Source organism: Simochromis diagramma, unplaced genomic scaffold, assembly GCF_900408965.1.
Source record: "Simochromis diagramma unplaced genomic scaffold, fSimDia1.1 OVJJ01000304.1, whole genome shotgun sequence".
Classification (NCBI taxonomy): Eukaryota; Metazoa; Chordata; class Actinopteri; order Cichliformes; family Cichlidae; genus Simochromis; species Simochromis diagramma.
The window spans coordinates 14,153,897-14,176,689 of record NW_024387030.1 but is presented as its reverse complement, the minus strand read 5'-3'; the positions used below and the strand labels follow the sequence as shown (position 1 = coordinate 14,176,689).

The 22,793-nt window shown below is 40.9% G+C and overlaps 1 protein-coding gene across 4 annotated transcripts in view; it reads right to left on the bottom strand.

Moving 5' to 3' along the window:
• The window catches only part of tmem63c (transmembrane protein 63C), a 40,746-nt gene that overhangs the window by 16,875 nt on the left and 1,078 nt on the right, over positions 1–22,793 (bottom strand). For 2 of the 4 annotated variants that reach the window (XM_040042159.1, XM_040042161.1), the window contains exons 2-4: positions 10,855–11,080; positions 1,366–1,445; positions 476–563 (exon numbers count right to left, since the gene is read on the bottom strand). In XM_040042159.1, the coding sequence (XP_039898093.1) occupies positions 476–563; positions 1,366–1,445; positions 10,855–11,064 (378 nt within the window). In that variant the 5' untranslated portion in view covers positions 11,065–11,080. Of the gene's footprint in view, positions 1–475; positions 564–1,365; positions 1,446–10,854; positions 11,081–11,920; positions 13,057–13,091; positions 15,191–22,793 lie in introns of those variants that run through there. The other 2 variants (XM_040042160.1, XM_040042158.1) reach the window with 2 other exon arrangements.

The following is a 22,793-nucleotide window of genomic DNA, read 5'->3' as shown; positions in this document are numbered from 1 at the left end:
AAGATGAGGCACTGCTCTTTTCTGGGCCGGTAATCCAGTTTACTAGCTCAGAGTCAGCAAAAACTGCTTATTTAGAAGCATGAAATAACCAAAGAACTGACCAACGTTTGGCAAGTGTGTTTTACACATTCACCAGCTTTAATTTATCACATGTGACTGCTGACTGCTAACTCTCCAAACCCCTAATAAGCACATAAAATATTTTACTGCTAGTTTTTCCACTATGTTCAACAGCTCATCTCTTAGTACATTTGGTACATGAGTATGCGGTGTGTTCGTCATAACTTCTGCCAGAAACTGAAAACAACTGTCTGCTGTGGCTTTAAACTAGTCTGATGATGTGAAATAAAAACACACCTGAAATGCAGAAGCAGAAGAAGAAGAAGCAGGAGCAGAAGAACAACAAGAATGTTGCAACACGGGAAATAAATTATGAGTTATCCTTTGAAAAATGTAAGATAAGGTTTGAGCATACCATGTCCTTGGTCTCAGAGTCAGAGGGACTGGATTCTGAAGGCGACTTCTCTTTCTCACTTGGTTCTCCATAAAACAGGGATGTGAGACTGCATAAGGAAGAATACACACAAAGAAACAGAATCCTGGTGATCATAGCCGGACATGGCTTTATTAATACACCAAGATGTACCGTAATTGCTGCAGTCCCTGTACCCATCTGGGATCAATCTGTGCATACACAGAAGACATTAAAATAATATAACATGTGGTCCAGTTCACATGGTGAAACAAGTGCAGCAGTTGAATTTGTGGATTGTCTCTGTGGGCTATAACACTGACAGTTCAACAGGATGTCAAATTAAGCAGGGTAATTGAATTACAATGAGAGACGACCGCTTGGCAAAGAGAACAGATGCTGCTTGCCCTCAAGTGCTACGAGGGCATCGTCGGTCAGGCAGGACTAATCGAGCCCACATTCCCCTGAAGAGGAGATTCGGAGCGAGCACAAAGAAAACTGCTGCAGAGTGTTGCATGAACCTGGATGGAAAACATTAACAGTGTTAAGTGAGCTGGTTATTCTAAATTGACCATAGGTGTGGATATAAGATAGATAACATGCTTAAATGTCCAATTCAGTGTTTACATTCAATAGAGAATTAAGCGAAGAATAAATTCTGACCATCCCATGAAATTTTACTTTCACTGTTAATATAAAACAAATACAGTAAAGTATTATCAGTGTTTCAAGTATAACAAGGCAGTTTGCCCACGGTAATTTTCCATTACCACTTACATGCAGCAGAGGGAGCTAGAGCATCAAGTCTCTCTCTCCACTGAGGCTTCTTACTACATGTTAAAAGTTGCCATAGCTATCAGAGTTTAACTGATATTGTTGAGTGAGAGATTTACCTGTCATTCTCCATCAGCAGAGCCAGGCGGCCGTAGTCCCAAGCAGCTTTCCTCAGACATGAGAAGATCAGCAGTAAAAACTACAAACACAGAAGAACAATTTTACACAGTCTGTGTCCTCATTATACTCTAGATAAAATATCTCCTTGATTAGAAATCTAAGCTTCTGTCTAAAATCACTCAAAAAAAAAAAAAGCAGTCTACAACAACAGATTCAAAATGCCACAGCATTAATGAAGCATTTTTTGTCTGTATGCTATGTGGTCCAGAAATAGATCAGTGAGCACACGCGGACATATGCTGTTCAGTGAGGAAAAAAATGAGCTGAATACCTCCCATTTTCCACAAATGGAGAGCAAACTGAGCACAACAATGAGGTCCAAAATAAAACCCTATTCAATCCTGTACAATAGTGGATTTGTGCTGAGCTTCCCTGATGAAATATCATTGAGCATAACTGGACCGTGATGGATGAAGGTTGACAAACGCAGTAAAAGTGGTGATGACTGTTTGATTTTAATTGCAGCAATTAAATTATTACCTCATTTGAGCTGAAAAGACATTAGGTTTAGTGGATAAGGGGTGACAGCTGTGCTAATAGGAAGAAAGCGCCCATGAATGTCGAATGATTCACTCTAAAGCCATGCAATGACAATCAAGAGGACTTGACTGGGGCTTGTAGATGAATAAACAGCCTGTGTTTACATTAGCAGTCAGGGCACAATAAGAATCTCTCCATTATCTCGTTTTGGCCCAGCTCTTCCCAGTTGTTTCGGTTTATTCTGTCTTTATGCGTGGGCACGCTCTCCTCAAGTCCCACTGATGATTTATTCTGTATGATGATGGAATTGATGCAGAGGCGTGCTCCCGTCACCTGGGGGGAAGCACGCTTTGACTCATGCTCGCCATTAAGAGACAGCGCTCAACCTTCGCTGTTGGCTTGACAACCAGGCATTGATAAAAATGAGCCAATTAAAACATGGAGGTGGCAGATGGAGAAGTCCTATCAGCGCAGAGATCAAGCCTGACGAGGCCTGACAGTGGAACTGAGTTAGCTGACAGCTGAAAATGGAAGCCTATTATTATCTGGAACACGGGAGGAAAAGAAATGCATCTGTGTTTGTAAACAGTGCGCACGCTGTATTATTCTTTGCAAAAAAGGACGTTAAAATGTGCAGATTTAACTTGACGTCTATGACATGTACATAATGTGTTTGTATTTCTCTCTGTTCTTGTACATAATTATGCAAAACCCAGACAATGAGGAGACAAACAGAAAGCATTGAGCTTTTGTTTTGTTTTTTGCAAGGCGCTGGTTTAGTTTAAAGTTTGGGTTTATTTTTCCAGCCTTTTCCTGAAGAGAACTACAAATTAAAAATGCTTTAAGCCATTATCACTGACATTCACGCCTACACCACATTTTGACTGTCCTAATAAATAACTTGAATGGTGATTCTGCATGTATATCCCAGGAACAACATCGGAGATCTCTATTCAGAAGAGCGCAGTCCTGGGAACAGCTAAGACACTGCGCAGGACCCTGAAGCTCCCAGGCCTCTGGTAGAGGACCCGAGCTTGAAGGATAAACCGCCCGCAGGGGGGTGCTGGGTGTTTGTGTGTGTGTGTGTATATATTAGGGGTGCAACGATACTCGTATCGATATTGAACCGTTCGATACAGTGCTTTCGGTTCGGTATGCATATGTATCAAACAATACAAAATTTGCAATTTATTTTATCAACTTTCCTTCTGACGATGCTGTCTGTGTTGAGCGCTCAGTGAATCTGCTTTCGACTACTCCGCCTAGGCTGCACTGTCTAGCGCAGATCCACTGAGCGTTCAACACAGACAGCATCATCAGAAGGAAGAGAGCAGGGCAAGCTAGCGAGACAGAAGTTAAGCTCTCCTTGCAACATGGCAAATTGAACCTCCCCCACCCTCATTCAGATCTGGCGTTTGGAATTATTTTGGTCATGGACTAAAGTAAAACAGTATGTTGGATGTGCCATGCAATGCTCAATTACATGGGTGGGAACTAGTGTGTTAGCACGCAGTTAGCTCGTTGACGTGTTAGCCGTCTAGCCCCATGCAGGGGTAGCTCGTTAACGGAGATTTGCCGTGTTGTGGCGTTAACGTCATTTCAACGAGATTAACGCTGACAGCACTAGTGGGAACACAAAGAATATGACTGCACATTTACGCCGACATCATCCTAGTGCAAAGACAAGTGGAAGCAGACAAAAACAACAAGCATGCATGCTACAAACTTTACCCGGGTCATTTAGACAGCCGTTAGCACATGATTCTCCTTATGGGGACCTGATATGTTTAATATTGTGGCAAGCTCAGACAAGGAGGAGACGGAGGTGTCGTTTGGTCTTGCTTCCCTAGCCAGGGAGCACAGCCGTTTATTGACATCTGCAGAAGAACACTGCCGCTAGCTAACTGCTCAGCATGGCAACCACACAGCAACAACAACAACAACACACAGAGAGCCCTCTGACTCCGGAAGGACACACCGTCGCAGCGAGAAGGTCTCACCCGTCACTATGGCAACATAAGCAAAACATAACTGTACAAACAGAACCCCGAACAGCCCTGACCCGCTACATAGCCCCCACCTAAGGGGTCAGTCGTCCCCGACGACCCCATTGCCCCACACAAAGTCCTGCAAATGTCCAGGTGCCTTCTTTTGGCGCACCGGCCGGTCACGACCGGCGGGGGAAAAGTCACTCGGGTCAGAACATGGGCTGCCACCATCATCCCACTTCTGACACCAATGTGGCGAGCTCAGACAACGAGGAGACGGAGGTGTCGTTTGGTCTTGCTTCCCGTGAGCTAGCCAGGGAGCACAGCCGTTGTTGTGCCAAAAAGTGATTGTCTGCCAAAAACTGATTTCCGGTATTTGCCAAAAAATGATTGCTCGTATTTAAACTGCTATAAGTAACTTGTTGGGCTATAATATATGAAACAGATGTCAAATACATCCCTCATGGATGACATATAGTCATCTTGAGCCACAAACAACATCCGTGTAACAAGGTAGAAGCCACAATCAGTTTTTGGCAGTGACTTTTATATAACCTTTATTTTTGCAGTTAAAAACAATCTCATTAACATTAAAAATGTCTTTTGTAAGAGTAAGTTGGCCAAGAGGACAGCAGAAATGGCAGCAAATATTACAGTAGTTCTGTAAAAATATTTTAAGTAGGGATAAAGGACCGGATTGGTTATAATGTAAGTACAATAACACAGAGTTGTGAAGATACTTGAAAAACTGATAATTTTTTAATTCTATATATAACCCCTTTGTAAGCCCTGTTCACCGAAGTCTATTTACGAACATACGTAAAGATATTACAGTTATTGACATCTGCAGAAGAACACTGCCGCTAGCTAACTGCTCAGCGTGGCAACCGCACAGCAACAACAACACACAGGGCGCCCTCTGACCCCGGAAGGACACACCGTCGCACCGAGAGGGCGTCACCCGTCACTATGGCAACATAAACAAAACATAACTGTACAAACAGAACCCCGAACAGCCCTGACCCGCTACAATATGCTGCTGAGAATATAGCCCAGTAGAAGTGTATAGTATAGCTTTTATTTTGGAAAGAGCCATTTCTCTGTAATAAACTCTCTTTTCCAAAGATGAGTGATTCCTCAATCAGATACAGGTGTTACCGCGCCAGATCCGCGGCCCCGAACCGTAGTAAGGAAACCTCTGGCAGTTACTTGAAGGTTCCGTAACTGACTCGTAGCCGGCAACAGCTTACTATACAGGTCAACCCCGCTAGCAAAAAGATCGAAGGAGGCGTAGGAAACTGCTTCACCAAACTTTATTTCTTCTCTAAGGCACGAACACCGCGTACAGTGGGCTGAAACAGTTTACTCACAGCGAGCATCGCCGACACAACTCTGGCTGTCGAGGGAGTTATTATATTCCTTTTATTTATTTTCTTTTCCTCTTCTGTAGCTAACCGTTACTTTTTCCCCTTCTCCGCTCTCTCTCTTCACACACACACACCAGGCAGTCCCGCTACACACATCCCGAATACATTTCCCATCAGGCTTCATCCTTAAAGGGCCATGCCTGTAACACAGGGCTTGCAAAATCGCTAGCCCGACGTCCCGGAGCTAGCGATTTTTCCAGTCGTACTACCAAAATCTATCTCTGCCCTGCCCGTCGGACTATTGTAGGAAGGGAAAATATATGTCAATGCTTTTGCATTCTTTCGGAAATGTAGCTGGGTAATTATGTCATTGGCATCGGTGAGCCACTGTCAATATGTGACATATTGAAATCGCGGTTGAATTTGCGCTTGTTTTTTGCTTTCACTTTGCAAATATCCAGGTACCTTCTTTTGGCGCACCGGCCGGTCACGACCGGCGGGGGAAAAGTCACTCGGGTCAGAACATGGGGTGCCACCATCATCCCACTTCTGACACCAATGTGGCGAGCTCAGACAACGAGGAGACGGAGGTGTTGTTTGGTCTTGCTTCCCGTGAGCTAGCCAGGGAGCACAGCCGTTTATTGACATCTGCAGAAGAACACTGCCGCTAGCTAACTGCTCAGCGTGGCAACCGCACAGCAACAACAACAACACACAGGGCGCCCTCTGACCCCGGAAGGACACACCGTCGCAGCGAGAGGGCGTCACCCGTCACTATGGCAACATAAACAAAACATAACTATACAAACAGAACCCCGAACAGCCCTGACCCGCTACAATATGCTGCTGAGAATATAGCCCAGAAGAAGCGTATAGTATAGCTTTTATTTTGGAAAGAGCCATTTCTCTGTAATAAACTCTCTTTTCCAAAGATGAGTGATTCCTCAATCACAGTGATATATTTATTTTTTTAATTACTTTTGTTTCAGCAACATTAAATTTAAAAACTGTACTTTTGAGTTAAAATATATATTTATAATTTTAATAAATGACAAATTAAAAAGGCATGAACATTTTTTTTGTATCGAAAAAATATCGAACTGTGACACCAAAGTATCGAACCGAACCGAACCGTGAATTTTGTGTATCGTTGCACCCCTAATATATATATATATATATATATATATATATATATATATATATATATATATATATAAATAAAAAGAAATCCATGCATCTAAGAACACAGGAACCCCTCACAGAAAAGTCTCTGTCCTTGGGCGTCAATTACTGCTGTTCTGTAAGATGCTGCTGGTGCCGCAGATACGCACACAGGATGACCTTTTGGTTCAGGCCCCTCACGCACACACTGTAGCAATATTAGACAGACAGAAAAGGTTTTCCTTTGTTTTTTTTTTTTAAAGTTCTATTTTTGGCATTTAGCCTTTAGTTGATAGGACAGCGCAGTTTGCCCCAGCCTTTGGTTTATTTCAGACAAGTGGGCTGTAGTGCAAATTCAATTTTTAAAGAGTAACAAAATCTACAGAAGGAGGTTGGAGTGGTGGTAACAAAACAAGTCACGACTCTTTGACGTTACATGCAATTGTAAGAGTTTTGGTTCGAAATTTGCATAATCAATGGGATGTCATGCAATTAGTAAAAAACATGAAGCTTTCTGTGTGTTTCTAGCTTTTCCAGGACACATGAATCAGTGTTTGATATCTTCCTGATGCTCCTTGTTTGTTGAATGATCATGCGGAACAAGTGGGAGTCAAGCTTTGGATCACAAGTTTGTCACCAGGGAGACTGTGGTTTATATCCTGTTTAAGAGCTTTTTAAAAAGAAAAAACAAAACTAATGGAGTTGGGTCCCTGATGTGTGACCCAGGATTTTGAGTTTTGGTAGTTTCCTTGTGATTTTTATTATTTGTATTCTGTTATTTTCTTATTGTTAATGGTTCCCTATTTGTGTCTCTAGGTTAGTTATAGATGACTTTTGGTTCATTGGTTCCCTTTCCGTTGCCCTTAGTTTCTTCTCTGGGTTTTGTCCTGTTGTGTCTCCTTTGTGAAGTCAGTTGTGTCTCTGTGTTTGTTTACCTTTTTGTCTGTGTCAATTTTGTGTTGAGAGACTGTCTCGGTGTTAGTTAGATTTCCTGTTTTATTGTGAAAGTTTCTCCTCTCATGCGTGTTATATGTTGAGTGTTACTTCCCTTGTTTTGTTATTACTTATTTGCTTTTGAAATTCCCACCTGTTTTTTCTGCCCTCATTAGTTATTGTCTCCCTTTGTCCTTTGTCAAGTTTTCCTCGTGGCCGTGTCTTTCCTAGTATCATGTTCTCCTTGAAGATTATCTGTTTTTGGATTTTTTTACTCCTGTCTTGCATTTCTTTTGTATCTTTGTAGGAGTTCAACATTGAAGCTGCCTTTTGAGTTAACCTTTTATCTTTGGAGTCCTGCGTTTGGGTCAACCTCCTGCCTTCCGTACACGGTGGATAGGTTTGAAAAGCTATGGTAGGTTGAGTAAAGGTAGTGGTGTTATCCTGGTCCTGCAGCAATTGAAGGTTTTTATTTTTTCAGTGCTTTTACTTCCATTTGGATTATAGATTGTGCATGCACAGATCACAATAATTATGCAAAAGACTCCAAATGCAAAGTGTTATACAGGATATAGTAATTCCCACAACTTGCTACTGACCTCGTCAGAGTTGTAAGATTAGGTAGTTTAGTGCAGATGTTACGGATTTTGGCTCTAAATATACAAAAGGGGAAGGTGACACAAATATTATAAACTGGAAGATGTTTATGTGCTTTTACCAAAGCTGAAGGATTTATAATTTGGGAAAGAATAACTTTCAAGAATCTCATTTTTATTTTCATACAAAACTCCACTGTTTCAGTTTCTCGAATATAAAGATATTCTGTTTTTTTCACGCTCAGAGAAAAAGTCTCTGAACAATATTAGCTGTGAGACAAATCACTGTTTACTTTCTGCTGGACAAAAAGGGAATAGTGAGTAGATTAATCAATATAGGAGAAAATGGAACCGTTAGATAATATCAACATAGGACTTGAAATAAGTTTATCTCTCAATTTGCCATGACTCTACAGAGTTACAGTATTGTGCAAAAACCTTGGGATTTCCTAATGTCTTTATACTTTGCATGAAAATTGGAGATAGGTGTATTTACAGAAACTTGCGCAAACATATGTGGAAATAAAGTATATTTTTGTTTCATTCTCTGTCAAAATGATCTCACACTGTTCAGTAATGTTGATGCCCAGGCTGTGGGGAGGCTAATCCATGACTGACAGTTTTCCATTGTGTGTTCTTGTATCCAAGTATGGCCCCTGGCAGTGTGTTTGGGATCAGTGTCATGCTGAAAAAAGAAGGTGTTGCCGTATTGTCTGACAATACTTTTCTATGTTCATAAATCCGTCCCCATCACCACCGGCTAAAATAGACCCTCAATCCATGACCGAGCCTCCTCTACATTTTATAGGTGGCTGTAGACATTAACTCTCTTCTGAACACCGCCTTAACCTCCTAGGACCTGGTGTCCACATATGTGGACATCACATTTTGGGTTGTCTAGAACAAAATACTACATTTTGCTCTACAAGGGCCTGATATCCACTTACGAGGACATTATACTGCAACTGTTCTATCGAAATTTAAAGTGAATGTCCTCATGTGTGGATCTAACTTTAATCAGAAACAAAAATTAGGTAAAAGAAAATAGCAAAGACAAATTTAAAATGCATGCCATGAAAGAGTTAGGAGGTCAACTATTCACAGTGATTTGAACTAAATTGGGATTCATCAATCCAGGCCTGTTATCACTGATTTTTTTAGTCTAGTTCTTGTATAATTTGGCATATTTCAGCCTTTTCTCCCTGATTCCCTTCCATAAGAATGGCTTCTTCACAGCCACCCTTTCACTGAGACCATTTAGCAAACAGTAGATGGATCAACTCAAGGGCCAGATGCATCTCTCAGGTCCTGTGTCAGTGAACGCTATTCATCTGCTACCTGTTCTTTTTTCCTCCACTTGCCCAGTTTTATCAGATTTTATAAGGACACACTGCACACCACGCTGATTCATGTCAGGTTTTCCAGCTAATAACTCTTTGGGAATAACCTTGTTGATGCAAAAATAAGATTTAATGCCTGTCAAACTGTATTATCTTTGGCATTTTTCATAAATTCAGATAAAGAAATGGGAACAAATTCTGTTGTTGCCTAAAGATACCATTTAAAATTGCTTCCTTGCTAAGCTATCTGTAATATCTAGACACGACACTGGCTCATCTATTGAGTTAGGTGCCTTTTCTATGCTTTGAATGACTCATAGGTTAGTGTTAAGTGGTTTAGCGAACAAAAAAAAAAAAACATGAGTTGGAAAATGATTGGGTACAAAATGGGACTAATAATGAGTGAAAAATCAGCCAAAAAAGCCCAGAGACCTTCACAAAGCTCAGGTAACTATTACTCAGGACCAACGTAATAAAAATGACGAAAAGTCTGGCTCCTTGGAAAGAAAATGCAATGACATGAAGGGTGGCTCAAGACTTTTGCATGCTACTGTGACTTTGTTGTATGATTGCAGTGGTTCCCAAACTTTTTTTGCTGGCCCCTCTTTGTTTTACAAGAAAAATGTTCGCGGCCCCCCGGGTGCGCGCGCACGCACAAATACATCCTCCAACCACACACACCCATATTTTGCTCCATTGCGGTTTATTTCACACCTCAAACATTTAGTGAAACAATTAAACAAATACAAGTAATCTGCAGGTAGTAATAAAATAAACTACTAACTCTTTTACGCTACGTCCGCACCTACACGGGTATTTTTGAAAACGCAGCTGTTTCGTCCACACGTAAACGGCGCTTCGAATCACCGATAACTGAGATTTTTTAAAATCCTTTTTTTGCGTTAACGTGTGGACGAGGAATACAGAGTTCGTCACGCAACGTCAAAGGTATGTGCCTTTTTTCACGTCAGCTGTGCGCCACGTTATTGTTTACATGAGAGGAATTGCAGAATGGCAGATAAACAGTATTTTGTCTCTATCTTCAGGTTTTACAGGCTTACATACACACACGCAGTTACTGTCCCTCCATTTACAAAGGCAGAGGCGTCACGGTGTCATTATTTTACATGTAGTTGTTTTTTCCTGTGTAATAATATTCAACATTGCTATCAATACATTTTTCAAAAAAAAATGCCTCTCTGTGCAAAATGGGTTCAAAAACATAAACAGCTGTGGGAGACTGTTTGTCCAGGATTTGAACCGGGGGGACAAATCGTGGCAGGATCAGCCTGATATTATTTGTATCCCGCTGTAACTTTACTGTATAAAGAGCTAACATCTCCAAAATGTAGGAGTAGTTAGTAGTTGGTTTGGAAACATATTCAGCATATTCGGGCGCCCTGTGCTAGCAGTGTCCAAGCATTTTTTTTTTTTCCCCTTTTCATACCGCGCCCCCGATGCAATGGCTCTGCGCCCCCCCTAGGGGGTGGGCCCCACACTTTGGGAAGCTCTGTATTATTGTGTAGTAATATTGAGTGTTAGTTAGTTTGGTTGAGTCTTTACCATCCAGATTACGACATTGATGACGAGGACCGTGGGAACCCCACCAAATGGCAGACCCTGGAGGACGCTGCTGTGGGAGTGCGAGCGGTAGCATCTCTCAGCTGTGCTGTTTTCATCCCCAAAACGTTGCAGGAACCCCAGAACATCTAGCTCCACGGGCCTCGCCTCCACAGGGGAAGCTCTCGTCACGAACAGCTCAGACTGAGCCATCAGCACTGGACCATATCTAATGGGAAATACAGATGAGCATCACTTACAATGTGTCAGCCATAGTATTTAAACTAATGCTAATTTAGCATTATCTTAACATGTTAATATTTAGCATTTAGCTAAAAACTCCATTGTAAAAGCACATTTTATTACATGTAAACTTCATCTGCTTAACAAATAAGTTTCCTCATGTTTTGAAGATGAAAGGCTTTAAAAGAGTCACAGGTGGTATATAAACTACACTTACACAGCAGTGTTATATACCTAAAGTGTGCTAATATTAGCTAACAAGAACCACCTTCATACTTCAAGTTAGGCGGTAGCACCCAATCCAGCTAAATGAGGAGTTTTACTTCACGGTTTATGAGCCAACCTTTTCATTTTGTGTGATAAATAATGTGGCAATTCATCTCTCAAAGAATACACGGGTCACTCTAAACAGCTTTAGTCTTTGTTGTTATTGCACCCATCTTTTGAATACCCAGCCTCTGCCTGTAAAGAATCAGAATGACACTGTTAGTTAGCAATAATCTGTGAAACTGGAAGTTCATTCACTGCTGTGACTCACTTTCATCAGACAAGTGCCACACACACTCTAAGTGCAGTTATGATTGCATTTGCAAGGATCAGTTTAATGAGCATCACGGTCCATTAGCTACAATTGATCCGTTTGCTCCTTTTCTTTATCAGACAAATGGAAGTAGAGATGCTACATGAAAGTGACAAACTGGATAACAGATTTACCGGATGCTCTTTAGAAAAAATACAAACAAGCCCAAGCCCAACAAGAGTTAACAACAAACCCAACTGCAAGCTCGAACAGATTGTGAAGCGTGCACAGGATATGATCACTCACACTGCCATGACCACAGAATGAAGGCCTGAACCATCTGTCCTCCAGCACACACCATCCTCATTTTCAATCAATACAGTCCCCACTCCCAGCTGCTCGACTCGTGTACACTCCTTACTAAATAAACATTTGGAGGAAATGGAGCCGAAACGCAGTGCTGACAAAGTTCCGCGTCAGTGCTGCAGATTCACATAAACGACCAGATTTCATGGTGAAAATAATATTCCACGAGATGTTGTTGCTGTCACAGAACGGCATGCTCTGTAGTAAATACGCTGCGTGAGTCGCAGTTGGAAACGGCAGCCAAGAAATGAAAAGGTACCAGAGTGAGAAAAAAGGAAAGGAGGCTAAAAGCCATCAAATTGGCAACGATTACTGAACCTAATCTAGGGATGATTTATCGCTGCACCAATGATGTCACTTCTTGAGAAGCTCCATCACAGCTTTCTGAAGCATTTACCAAACACCTCATGTTGTGCACAGCAAGATTTCTCGTGTAGGAGGCGAGCAGATCAATGGTAGTGCTGCCCGAGTGTTGCACGTCACACTCGGAAAAGGTCTGAGGAGCAGAAAGTTAAAAATATAACCCAGGAAGGGCTTGTGAAACTGTATAGCTTACAGTCAATATTCAGATGCTGTCAGATACAGCAGCATCCTCCCTGTGGAGATGACTTGGAAGGAGATTCCCTGAGGACTGGTCACAAATTGAATCCATAACATACACACTCTGTTTCATAGATCACCTTTTCTCCCTTTGCCAGTGATGAATTTGAGCCATTAGTATAAACAAAGGGATTGTTTTAGCGCTAAAAAATGGACGAGTAAACAAATACATTTATGGCACAAAGAGCGAACGCTGTGCTCTGACTAAACAAACACAGAAACTCCTACTGCCATTAAGTAGTTTGTCACATAAATTATAAGAAATGAGTGTAGTTTATACCTGCAGCTACTGGATGATGAATTTTTGGAGATTATTTTTGTCCAAGTTGTCGGATTAACAGACTAAATCTAAGTGGTTTATTTCTACAACAGCTCTATCCCTTTTGCAATCTTCCTAACAGAAATGATGACCGCAAGCATGCTACGTTTTACTTTGACTTGCAGAAGCTTATACACACCTCTACTGACCCACTGAGCTCTCCCCCCTTCCTTTACCAGACAAGTCACTTACTTCTGTTGCTGCCGGCTGCTGATGCAAACAGTGAAACTCTTCTTCTGCACCTCAAGGACCGGGCAGGATGCTGAAGGATACAGGCTGACTGTGGTGTGGTTTTGCACAACATTTGGACAAACGTCACAGCATGACTCAGCAGTTTAATGCTGCGACTCCATGGTTATTCTCTTCTGTCCTAACCCTCGTGCTTAAACGCTCAGACATGCTAATGCTGATCCCAAGGTATCCATTTCTCCTCCAGCTTATTTGACTCTGCAAATCCGGAGTCTTTTTAAGCCTCTCCCTCTGCTCCCACATCTCTCCTCCTCCGAATCAAGCTTCCAAGCCAACGCAGCAGATTACAAACTGATGTTTGGCTTGTGAAGCAGTGTTGTGCTTCCCGCTGGCAGAATGAGTGGTATCTTTCCTCTGTGCTCAGTGAGACTATTATCATCACAGATGCTGAAGTCAATACAGGAGCCGTGAGCTTCTGATGAGCTACACCTAAGTTTGAGTCGGGCAAGCAGAAAAAAATGGCAAGCTGTAAAGAAGAAAAACCTAGCTCAAGTCATCTAATCTGCTCAGTGCACCAGAAAAACAGCTGATGGATGTTTGTGTTTGTCTGTGCCAACCCTAACCACACTTTGGGAGAGCAGCAATATCAAACTAAGGCAAACACCTGAACCCAAATATCTACTGAGATGATCTAAAACATAACACTAAATGTGATTCGGAACATTTTTGCTTTTGTAACTGTTATTTTTACATAGTTTAAGAGCAACACTGTCACATTATTAAATATCTGAAATGCTTCTGTAGTGTTGTTTACAGTAAGATGTGTCCACAACATGGGAAACATAGGCATGGTTATTTTGCTGGCTTCAGTCTGCGTCTTATTGCTACGCCATCTTAAACTGGTCATGTGATTTGGACACACCAGCGGGTTTGTTGACTCCAGAGGATTAGAGAGGAAAGAAAAAAAGACTGACCAGTTCAGCAACACCAAAAGGCCTGAAATTCACAGAAGACAACTAAAGTGGATGATGGTAGAATTGTTTCCATAGTTAAGAAAAACAACTTCTCAACATCAACCCAAGTCATTAACACTTGAGAGACAAAGTGTGTCAGTCTACAATCAATTAATGCCTTCATAAATATAAATATAGAGGTGCAAACCACCGGTTACACTCAAGAACGCTGGATTAGACTTCGCCAAAAATAACCTTCTAAAAAAGTCTGAAAATTCATCTCAGAATTCAGAAGTATAGAGAAGGAGAGAAACAGCTAATGATCTGAAGATTATCACATCATCTGTCAAACATGGTAGAGATAATGTTATGGCATGACCATGCATGGTGGAACTGTGTCACTGGTGTTTATTGTGGATGTGACTGATGTTAGAAGCAGTCGGATGAATTGTGAAGTGTCCGTGGCTGTATTCTCTGATCAGATTGAGCCAAATACAAAACTGATCAAATAGGGCTTCACAGTACAAATGGACAATGACCCAAAGCATAGTGCAAAAGCAACCCAAGACAAGGAAGCAAAGAAATTGGATATTCTTCTGATCTCAGCCCAACAGAGCATGCTGTTCAGTTACTAAGTACAAAACTGAAGGCAGAAATATAAAAAAAAACAAGCACCAACTGAAGGTCTGGTAGAGCATCTCGAGGGCGAAAACACTGCATTTAGTTTTGTCTGTTGATTCTAAACTTGATGTACTCGACGTACTTGACTGCAAAGGATTTTAATCCAAGTATCTTTAAAAAAAAAATCCTTATATCTAAAATTATGCTAGTTTGTCCAATTGCTTTTGAACATTGAAAAATGAGGCACTGTCTGTAAAATGTGATTCATAAACAGTGCGATTTATTTTTTTTTTAAATCTCCTTGAATTAAAGGTAAAAACTCTGCATTTCAAACACACGTTGGCGGTCTGATTTAACATCTGCTGTGGTGACGTTCGTGATAAAAACGACATAATTTCAGTCCAACACATTATGGACCTAACAGTATTTTTCACTGTGATATTTTTTGTGTTTTAGAAGTAGTGAAGGTTAAAGGAGGCTCCTAAGAATGAATATAACTCAGTGTGATGTTTTCTCAAGTCATGAATGTACAAGTGTGTGTGTGTGTGTGTGTGTGTGTGTGTGTGTGTGTGTGTGTGTGTGTGTGTGTGTGTGTGTCAGACAAAACAATTTCACTGTTCATCAACAAATCAATCACTTGCGGTAAACTGCGATTCAATCCAGACATATTTCATGCCCTTACTAATATTATTTTGATGAAACCAGCTTCTGGATTTTTTTCAAAAGACTATTTTTGTTGTGTCATTACCTACAAATTATTTGTTAAAACACAAAGAAAAAGAACCTCATATTGAAACTCTAGAAACACTGATGGTAGTATTATAAGCAAAAAGCTAATATTTACATGTCAACAAGCTCAATGATGGTGACAATGCAAAAATGTGCTAATTAGCACTAACCCTTTCACTGGCACTTTATTAGGTACACCTGTTCGACTGCTTGCTAATGCAAATATCTAATCAGCCCAACAATACGACCTCTTGAAGTTCACACCGAGTATCAGAATATTGAAGAATAATGATTTGAATAACCTTGAATGCAACGTGTTTTGTGCACCAGACATGCACCAATAACAATGAGTATGTCAGACTGCTGACCTTCTCAGGATTTTCACACACAACCACTTCTAGGGTTTACAGATCACGGTCAGAAAAAGAAAAGGCCAGTGAGCTGCAGTTTTCTGGTTGAAAATACCTTGTTAAAGTGAGTGATCAGAGGATAATAGCCACTTTGAGCTACTAGGAAGCAGTGTTGGGCAAGTTACTTTGAAAAAGTAATTAATTATAGTTACGAGCGCGCGCAGCTGCTTAAAGCTGTAGCGTCCAGATTACTTACAGCTACTTCCGTGCAACTGATATAAGATGCGGTAAGCTGAACACAGCTTCAACTGTCTGTTTGTTGAAAAGTAGTAACGGACCGCATTTTCTTGTTAGTAACTGTAACGGCGTTGTATCGATAGGAATAGTAATTAGTTAGATTACTCGTTACTGAAAAAAGTAACGCCGTTATTCCCATCACTTCTAGGAAGGTAACAGTAACTCAAACATCCACAACAAATGTACGCAGAAGAGCATCTCTGAACGCACAACACAAACCTTAAAGGACTTGGGCTACAGGAACAGAAGAGCGCACTGTAGTCCACTCCTGTCAGATAATAACAGGAAACTGAGGCTACAATTCGCACAACATCAGAAAAACAGGCCAATGGAAGACTTAGCCTACCTGAGTATTGCTGCTGACCCTGTCCATCCCTTATGACCACAGTGTACCATCTTCTGACGACTGCTTCCTGCACTATAACACACTATGTTGCAAAACTCAAATCATCCCAAGCTGGTTTCCTGAAGATATGTCAACGAGTTCACTGTACTCAAAAGGCCTCCCCAGTCACCAGATCTCAATTCAGTTTGGCACCTTTCTGATGTGGTGCAACGGCAGATCTGCATCTGACAAATCTGCAGCAACTGTGTGATGCTATCAAATCAATATGGACCAAAATCCAGCACCTTGTTGAATCTTTGCTATTAAGAATTAGTCCTGAAGGCAAAACCTGTCCAACCAATTGAGGGTTGATGGGAATCCCACTAGCTCGAAGACACTTGATTATACTCTTGTTGATCTCTCGATGGCACTAGAGGAGAAGTCAGTGGGTTCACCTAAGTGAGTGGAATCCATGTTGACAGGGACATGAATGTGTGAAGCAAATTTGGCATCAATAACTATTAAAAAATCACACCAAAAACAAAAATAACAGGTGGTGCTAAGAAAAACAACAGGGAGGCTTCCAAAGTCATTAGGATCCATTTTCTGTGCCATGAATCTGGGCCAAACAAACTTGCATTGTCTTCCACCATATAGCGCCATATCAAAGACACTGGATATGCTGGGCTGTGAAAGCAAGATAAAGAAATAAATATTCAAACCAAGTGTTGGCATCCACTATTAGCTTTTACTATCCTTTAAATAACTGTGCCATATCTCTTCACAGATGATTTGTCATGCTGAAATAAGAAGCTGCTATGATATAAAATCCATGTCAGGGAAAACCGTAATCTCTACATATAAATTTGCTTCAGAGAGGCTGGATTCTAATTCCCAGCTGCACCACAGGCTAATAAATACCATAAAGCATTTGGTGGACAGTCTCTGTATAACTTCCCATTCCTTCGTAAAACATTCAGCTGGATCAAGATATATCCCCTGCCTGAGAGAACGAGAGAGCGATGGGCCCGTTTTTCCTGAGAAACGAACTATATATAAAATGTAAACTTCTGGTGACTTCCAAACCTCTGCACCCAATCAACTTACTGTCACAATAACTATGATATAACCCCGAGTACAATTTGCAATCGCCATAAATAAAACATTCACGACTTCAGAGGCGCGCTTCTCCTCTTGACTGCACCGACTGCAGCCTTGTTAAACATTTTCCCCCTGCCGCTGTTCTGTTTGTGTTTGCAAAGTATGCCCTCTCTGCGCGAGACGGCCGCACCTGCACAGACAGGAAAGATTTGACATTTCCCTTATCGTTTGCTTTTGTGACGGCTCGGAGCTGGTAGAATATGCATGAACTTTTCTTTTTGTCAGCCGTGCCCTGCAGGGTTTTCTGAAGGTGAGACCCTAATTAGCAAAATCCTAGTTTTTAAAAAGTGTTTTGCATAAAGAATCTCTCTTTATTTGACTTTTAAAAAGCCAATGAAACTGCATGAGAGAACACATGGTGGGAGATCTCCTCCGACCTTTCGTGCTGAGATGTATGGGATAAAGTGAGTGGAGGTAGACAAAAAAATTAAACAGATAACTGCCACTTGACTCTGATGAAAACCTTAAAGCTACAATGGATAAAATTCGTAGCTTAATAATGGTATCACCTAAAAGACTGTAAAAAAAAGAGGGTTATGTAGAGAGAGCTAGGTTACCATGATAACCAGACTCTTTCCTTTTGTAATGCTTTGTACTTCGAGATGAGATGGGGAGTCAGTGCAACCTCCAGTCTGGCCTCAAACTTCAAAGGAGGATCATATTTTTCTTTTATATAATCTATGCGTTTGCTCTCCTGTCAATCATGTTGAAGGGCAGACAGTGAAACAAACATCAGTGGCTGAAGCACTTATCGAGAATCCATTCAAGCTGAGAAGCTTCGGCTTCTGTTTCTCTGTACACTGCTTACAGTGACCCTTGGCCACCGGCATCAGATACAGATGACTCGAAGCCTGCTTCCTGCAGCAGTCCAAGTCCATGCAGCTTCTCTAGTATCTTATTATTATTATTATTATTATTATTAGCAGCTTCTCTAGACGATTTATATGCTGTTGCGATATCCAGCAAGGCTAGAGCCAAACACTGTTCTCTGATGTAAATAAGCCTTAAAAATTTAACAAATTAGAAAAGGCTGATGATAAAAAATTCAGCTTTAGAGCAATCTGCTCTATAAGGAATACCAAAGTTTTATCGCAGGGTCTGTAGTGAGTGATGTAGTGAAGACTGCATTTTGCTAATTTTACTAATTAACATACAGTCAAAGACCAGAAGCTTTGGAATAATGTTCACTGGACAGATGCAGCATTCATATTTGGTGCCGAGCAAGGACAGCTGTTCAATAGAAGAACACGATGCCAAGTTTGAAGTGCGATGGTGGGAATCTTATGGTTTAGGTTTAACCAGTAGCCTTGAAGACTGACCTTGCAGTCATTAACTGAACTACAATTTCTGCATCATGTCAATGCCTGCTTTAGCTGTTGGCTGAAAATGAACAAGAAATAAAAATTTCAACAGTGCAACAATTAACAAAAAGCAAAAACAAATGGAGCACGGCAGTAATTATGTTCATAATTTCAGGTTTTAGCCTGTACAGTTATATTTTCGTCTATTACCTGCATAATTCCCAGTAACATACATGTATTTTTTCCACCTCACACTGGCATTTGACGATCATTGCAGCATTTGTAATTGTGTGACTTTACACCTTGAGTCAGTTTATATTATTCTGTCTAACCCCCTGTAGTAGACAGGGGTTAAAACTGAATGCCCCCTGTAGATTTCCCCCCGGTAGTTTTCCACCAACACACTCAAAAGCAACTGTGGTACTTTTCCTGCAGGACATGGTTAAGCCCTCAAATAATCCAACAGAAGATCAATAATAGCTTAATATTTTCTTATCAAAGCAAAGTCCAGGGATGAAAGTGCATTTACAAAATCAGGAGCATAATAATGTGAGCTCTTCGGCTTATCGGCTACATTTATACATGGCAAGTTCTGCCTGAACAATCGAAAATTAAACACATTCTGATTGTCCATCTCAGTGCAAGACATGCAAGACATTCTTCATTAACTTCACACTGAGCTAGTGAGTTGGGGACATTTCCATTATTATGTGGTGCATCTGATTGGTAGACTGTTGCTGTTGTGACGGGGATGTCATGTGTGAATGCATCTTATTCCTAACTCTGCAGGAGCTACATCCTCTGCTGTGAAGGGTTTTGGGTGGAGGATGTGTGGATGGGCAGCCCTTGTCAGACTCAGCCTGAGGCTGAGGAGGATTGGGGCGGAGGTTTTAATGCAATCTGCTCACCACCTGCTCAGTGGAGGGAAAGGGAGGGGGCTTTATTCTTTTCACAACTTGCTCTTTATCACATCAGACACACAAACACAGATCACTGAGGTGTGTCTGCTCAGAGTTCACAGTTAACGCACCGTCCCCTCCCCACCCAGCCTCCTTCCGAAGGCTGAATGAGCCTTTGCATGACTGGACAGGCTATCCTCAACAAACCTAACACCTGCTTCCTGTCTGGCTGCACATGCTCAGAAGGCCCCGAGAGATTGTGGTTGTGTGTCTGCCTTGCTGTTGCTGTGTGGACTGGGCCAGTCCTTATTAGGACCAATGTAGCATCTGTGATTCTTGGCTCTAAGATATGAATGCTTGATTACACTGTACCTGACCTATTCAGTAACCACAGAACCTCTCTGAGCTGCATTTTCTCTGCACACCACGCAGGATGTGGACGATTCCACCCACAGCTTCTTACACTGCAAATTCTCCTGTAGATGATCCTAAAACTGGGCCTGTGAGAAAACCTGAGCCCCAATCAATATAAACCTCACCTCCACGTCAACCATAAAATCCTGTCTGTTGGAAAATATTATTCTGGACAAACGTCTCTGTCACTATCTAAACCATATTTACATAAAAAAGTAGCATTTAATTACTTGGCACACAAAAAATTGCCAGGCAAACAATCAGCAATGGTTTAATCAAAGAGAGACTTACGGAAACAGATATAATTATCAGCATTACACACTATATAACCTATACATGTACAGTCTATTTATTTTAAACACCACAGCTGCTTGAAAATAAAGCTGAGTGCAATATATGCACATATTACTGTGGAAAACATTAATAAAGAACTTTAATGGACTTTAATTTGTTGCAGATATCCAGATCATTTTAATAAACATACCTGCGGAGAATAACATATTGTACTGTGTGACCAGCAGTTCATAACAAAAAAAGGAAAATATTCACATTTAAAAACACTGCAATGAATATATAGCATAGTTGCTTCGAAATACTTGATTAATACAGATTCATCTGATAACTAGAAATTGAAAATTACAGCATCTGATGCCGTTTCTTGCTGCTGTGACCTCTCTGAATGTCTAAGGAGGTTTATCTGATATGAATGCTAGCCCACAAAAGGCACTGTCAGTATGAAGTATCAAAAGACAGTCTGACATTTATGTATGACTGCGAATATCTGATACTCCTCATTGTATGGTAAGTTTATGGCGGGGTGCTTCTTTGTGAAAGTCTGTGCACAATACATCAGTGACAGCGCTGCATGCATCAGCATCACTGTGATAGACCTCGGAGGAACAGCAGTAAAAATTCACAGCTTGAATCTCAAATAGCAGGGCGCCTACTTTCTACTAAAGACTTCAAAAGAACAAAGCCCGAGCCAACAAATGCTGTGGTTAGATGACAGGTGGAATACAAATGGAGTTTTTGCAGCTAACTGTGGTATCATCAGCCTTTGCTTTGTTCTGATATTCTGTTTGTGTTCAACGGTCTGTTAAAAGGACAGCAAAGGTTTTCTGACATTCTTATTTCCATCTGGCAGTCTGGGATGTGGGGTGGTGGGGCTGAGGAGATGACCTGCAGAAAAACATCAAATATGTGGTGCAGTCACACTCTTTCTGCACTGCATTTCTCACTGTGAGAACCTGCATGACTACCACCATCATCAGCATTACTACCAGAACAGAAAGAGGGATGGTTCACTGGATGACCCGTGTTTTGTGCTACACAGTAGCAATCTGTCTGCAACGTGAGCTATTTCTCTCCGATCCCTGACTCAAATATGCATGTAACTCCCATTAATCACTGTATTAAAGGCGGCACGTCAGCACAGTCATCTCTTTTTATTATGGCCTGACATACATAAGGATCTACTTTGTTTTTGTTGTTTGTTTGTTTTTTAACCATGGCTTTATATTAACTGGTTAAATAATAGATATTCAATTCAATTCAACTTTATTTATAAAGCACCAAATCATAACATAACAACTGCCTCAAGGCACTTTATATTGTAAGGTAAAGACCCTACAATAACATCACAATAATGTGATAGGATACAGTTAATCCTGTAGGGGCCATGAGATGTGAAATACATTAGCCAGGTCTTTCAAAACACAGTGTTTGGTTTTGGTGTAGCACACCAAGAGGTATCACATAATTTGTCTTCTATTTACTCCACCTGATTTTGGTACATTTAACATTTGCAATATTTAAAACTTGTGCAAATTATTGCATGCATGGTATTAATCTTCACAGATTATGCTATGCTTTTCACTTCTGTCTAATCTCAAAACTGCAAAGAATCTCATCTCATCTACTTGCTCAGCTGGAGCTGTCCTCCTGCTCGTGGTGCTGAAACAAACACAAAGAAACAGCCAAACACAAAGTATGCGGAGAAAATGAACACGAGGCTTAACGTGGTTTAAGACTTGCTCTAACATACGTCTCAATATTGTCCATCCCTTTTGCACCTGCTCAGTGCTACACAAGTGCACCATATCCGTATCACTACTAAAAGCCCTTGTTCAATCTCAGCTTAGAGCCTTTTGAAATATTAATGCCTGTGTGACACTTACTGTGCACTCGTATGGATCAAATTTTAAAGGAACAGGATAAAACCCTGCAACTAATTTACAGCACTTTGGTAAGAAACTATGAAATATATACATATTTTATACTGAAGCAATTGATCAGCTGCAAATTTAGTCAATGTTCTTGTCATCTAGGTATGAATTCGATCACACAAACACCTACTATCTGTTTGTCTAAAACACTGAGGTAAAAACATATAGTTTCTCCCCTTCATTCAAAGCATCTGCAGTGATTCTGAAGTCCTTGATTTTCAAAAACGACCTTTTCACACCCGCAAGGCTTTGTTTACTCCAACCTGTGACACTAATTCTGACCCTTCTTGATATTTCTGAGATCTCTCTGAAAGCGCAATACCTCTATTTATAGAACAGGCATAATTGGGAGCCTGGAAACAGGATAGGCCTCCTCTCTAATTAAGGAATAAACAACACTAATTGCCATCATTACTATCATTCATCTGGT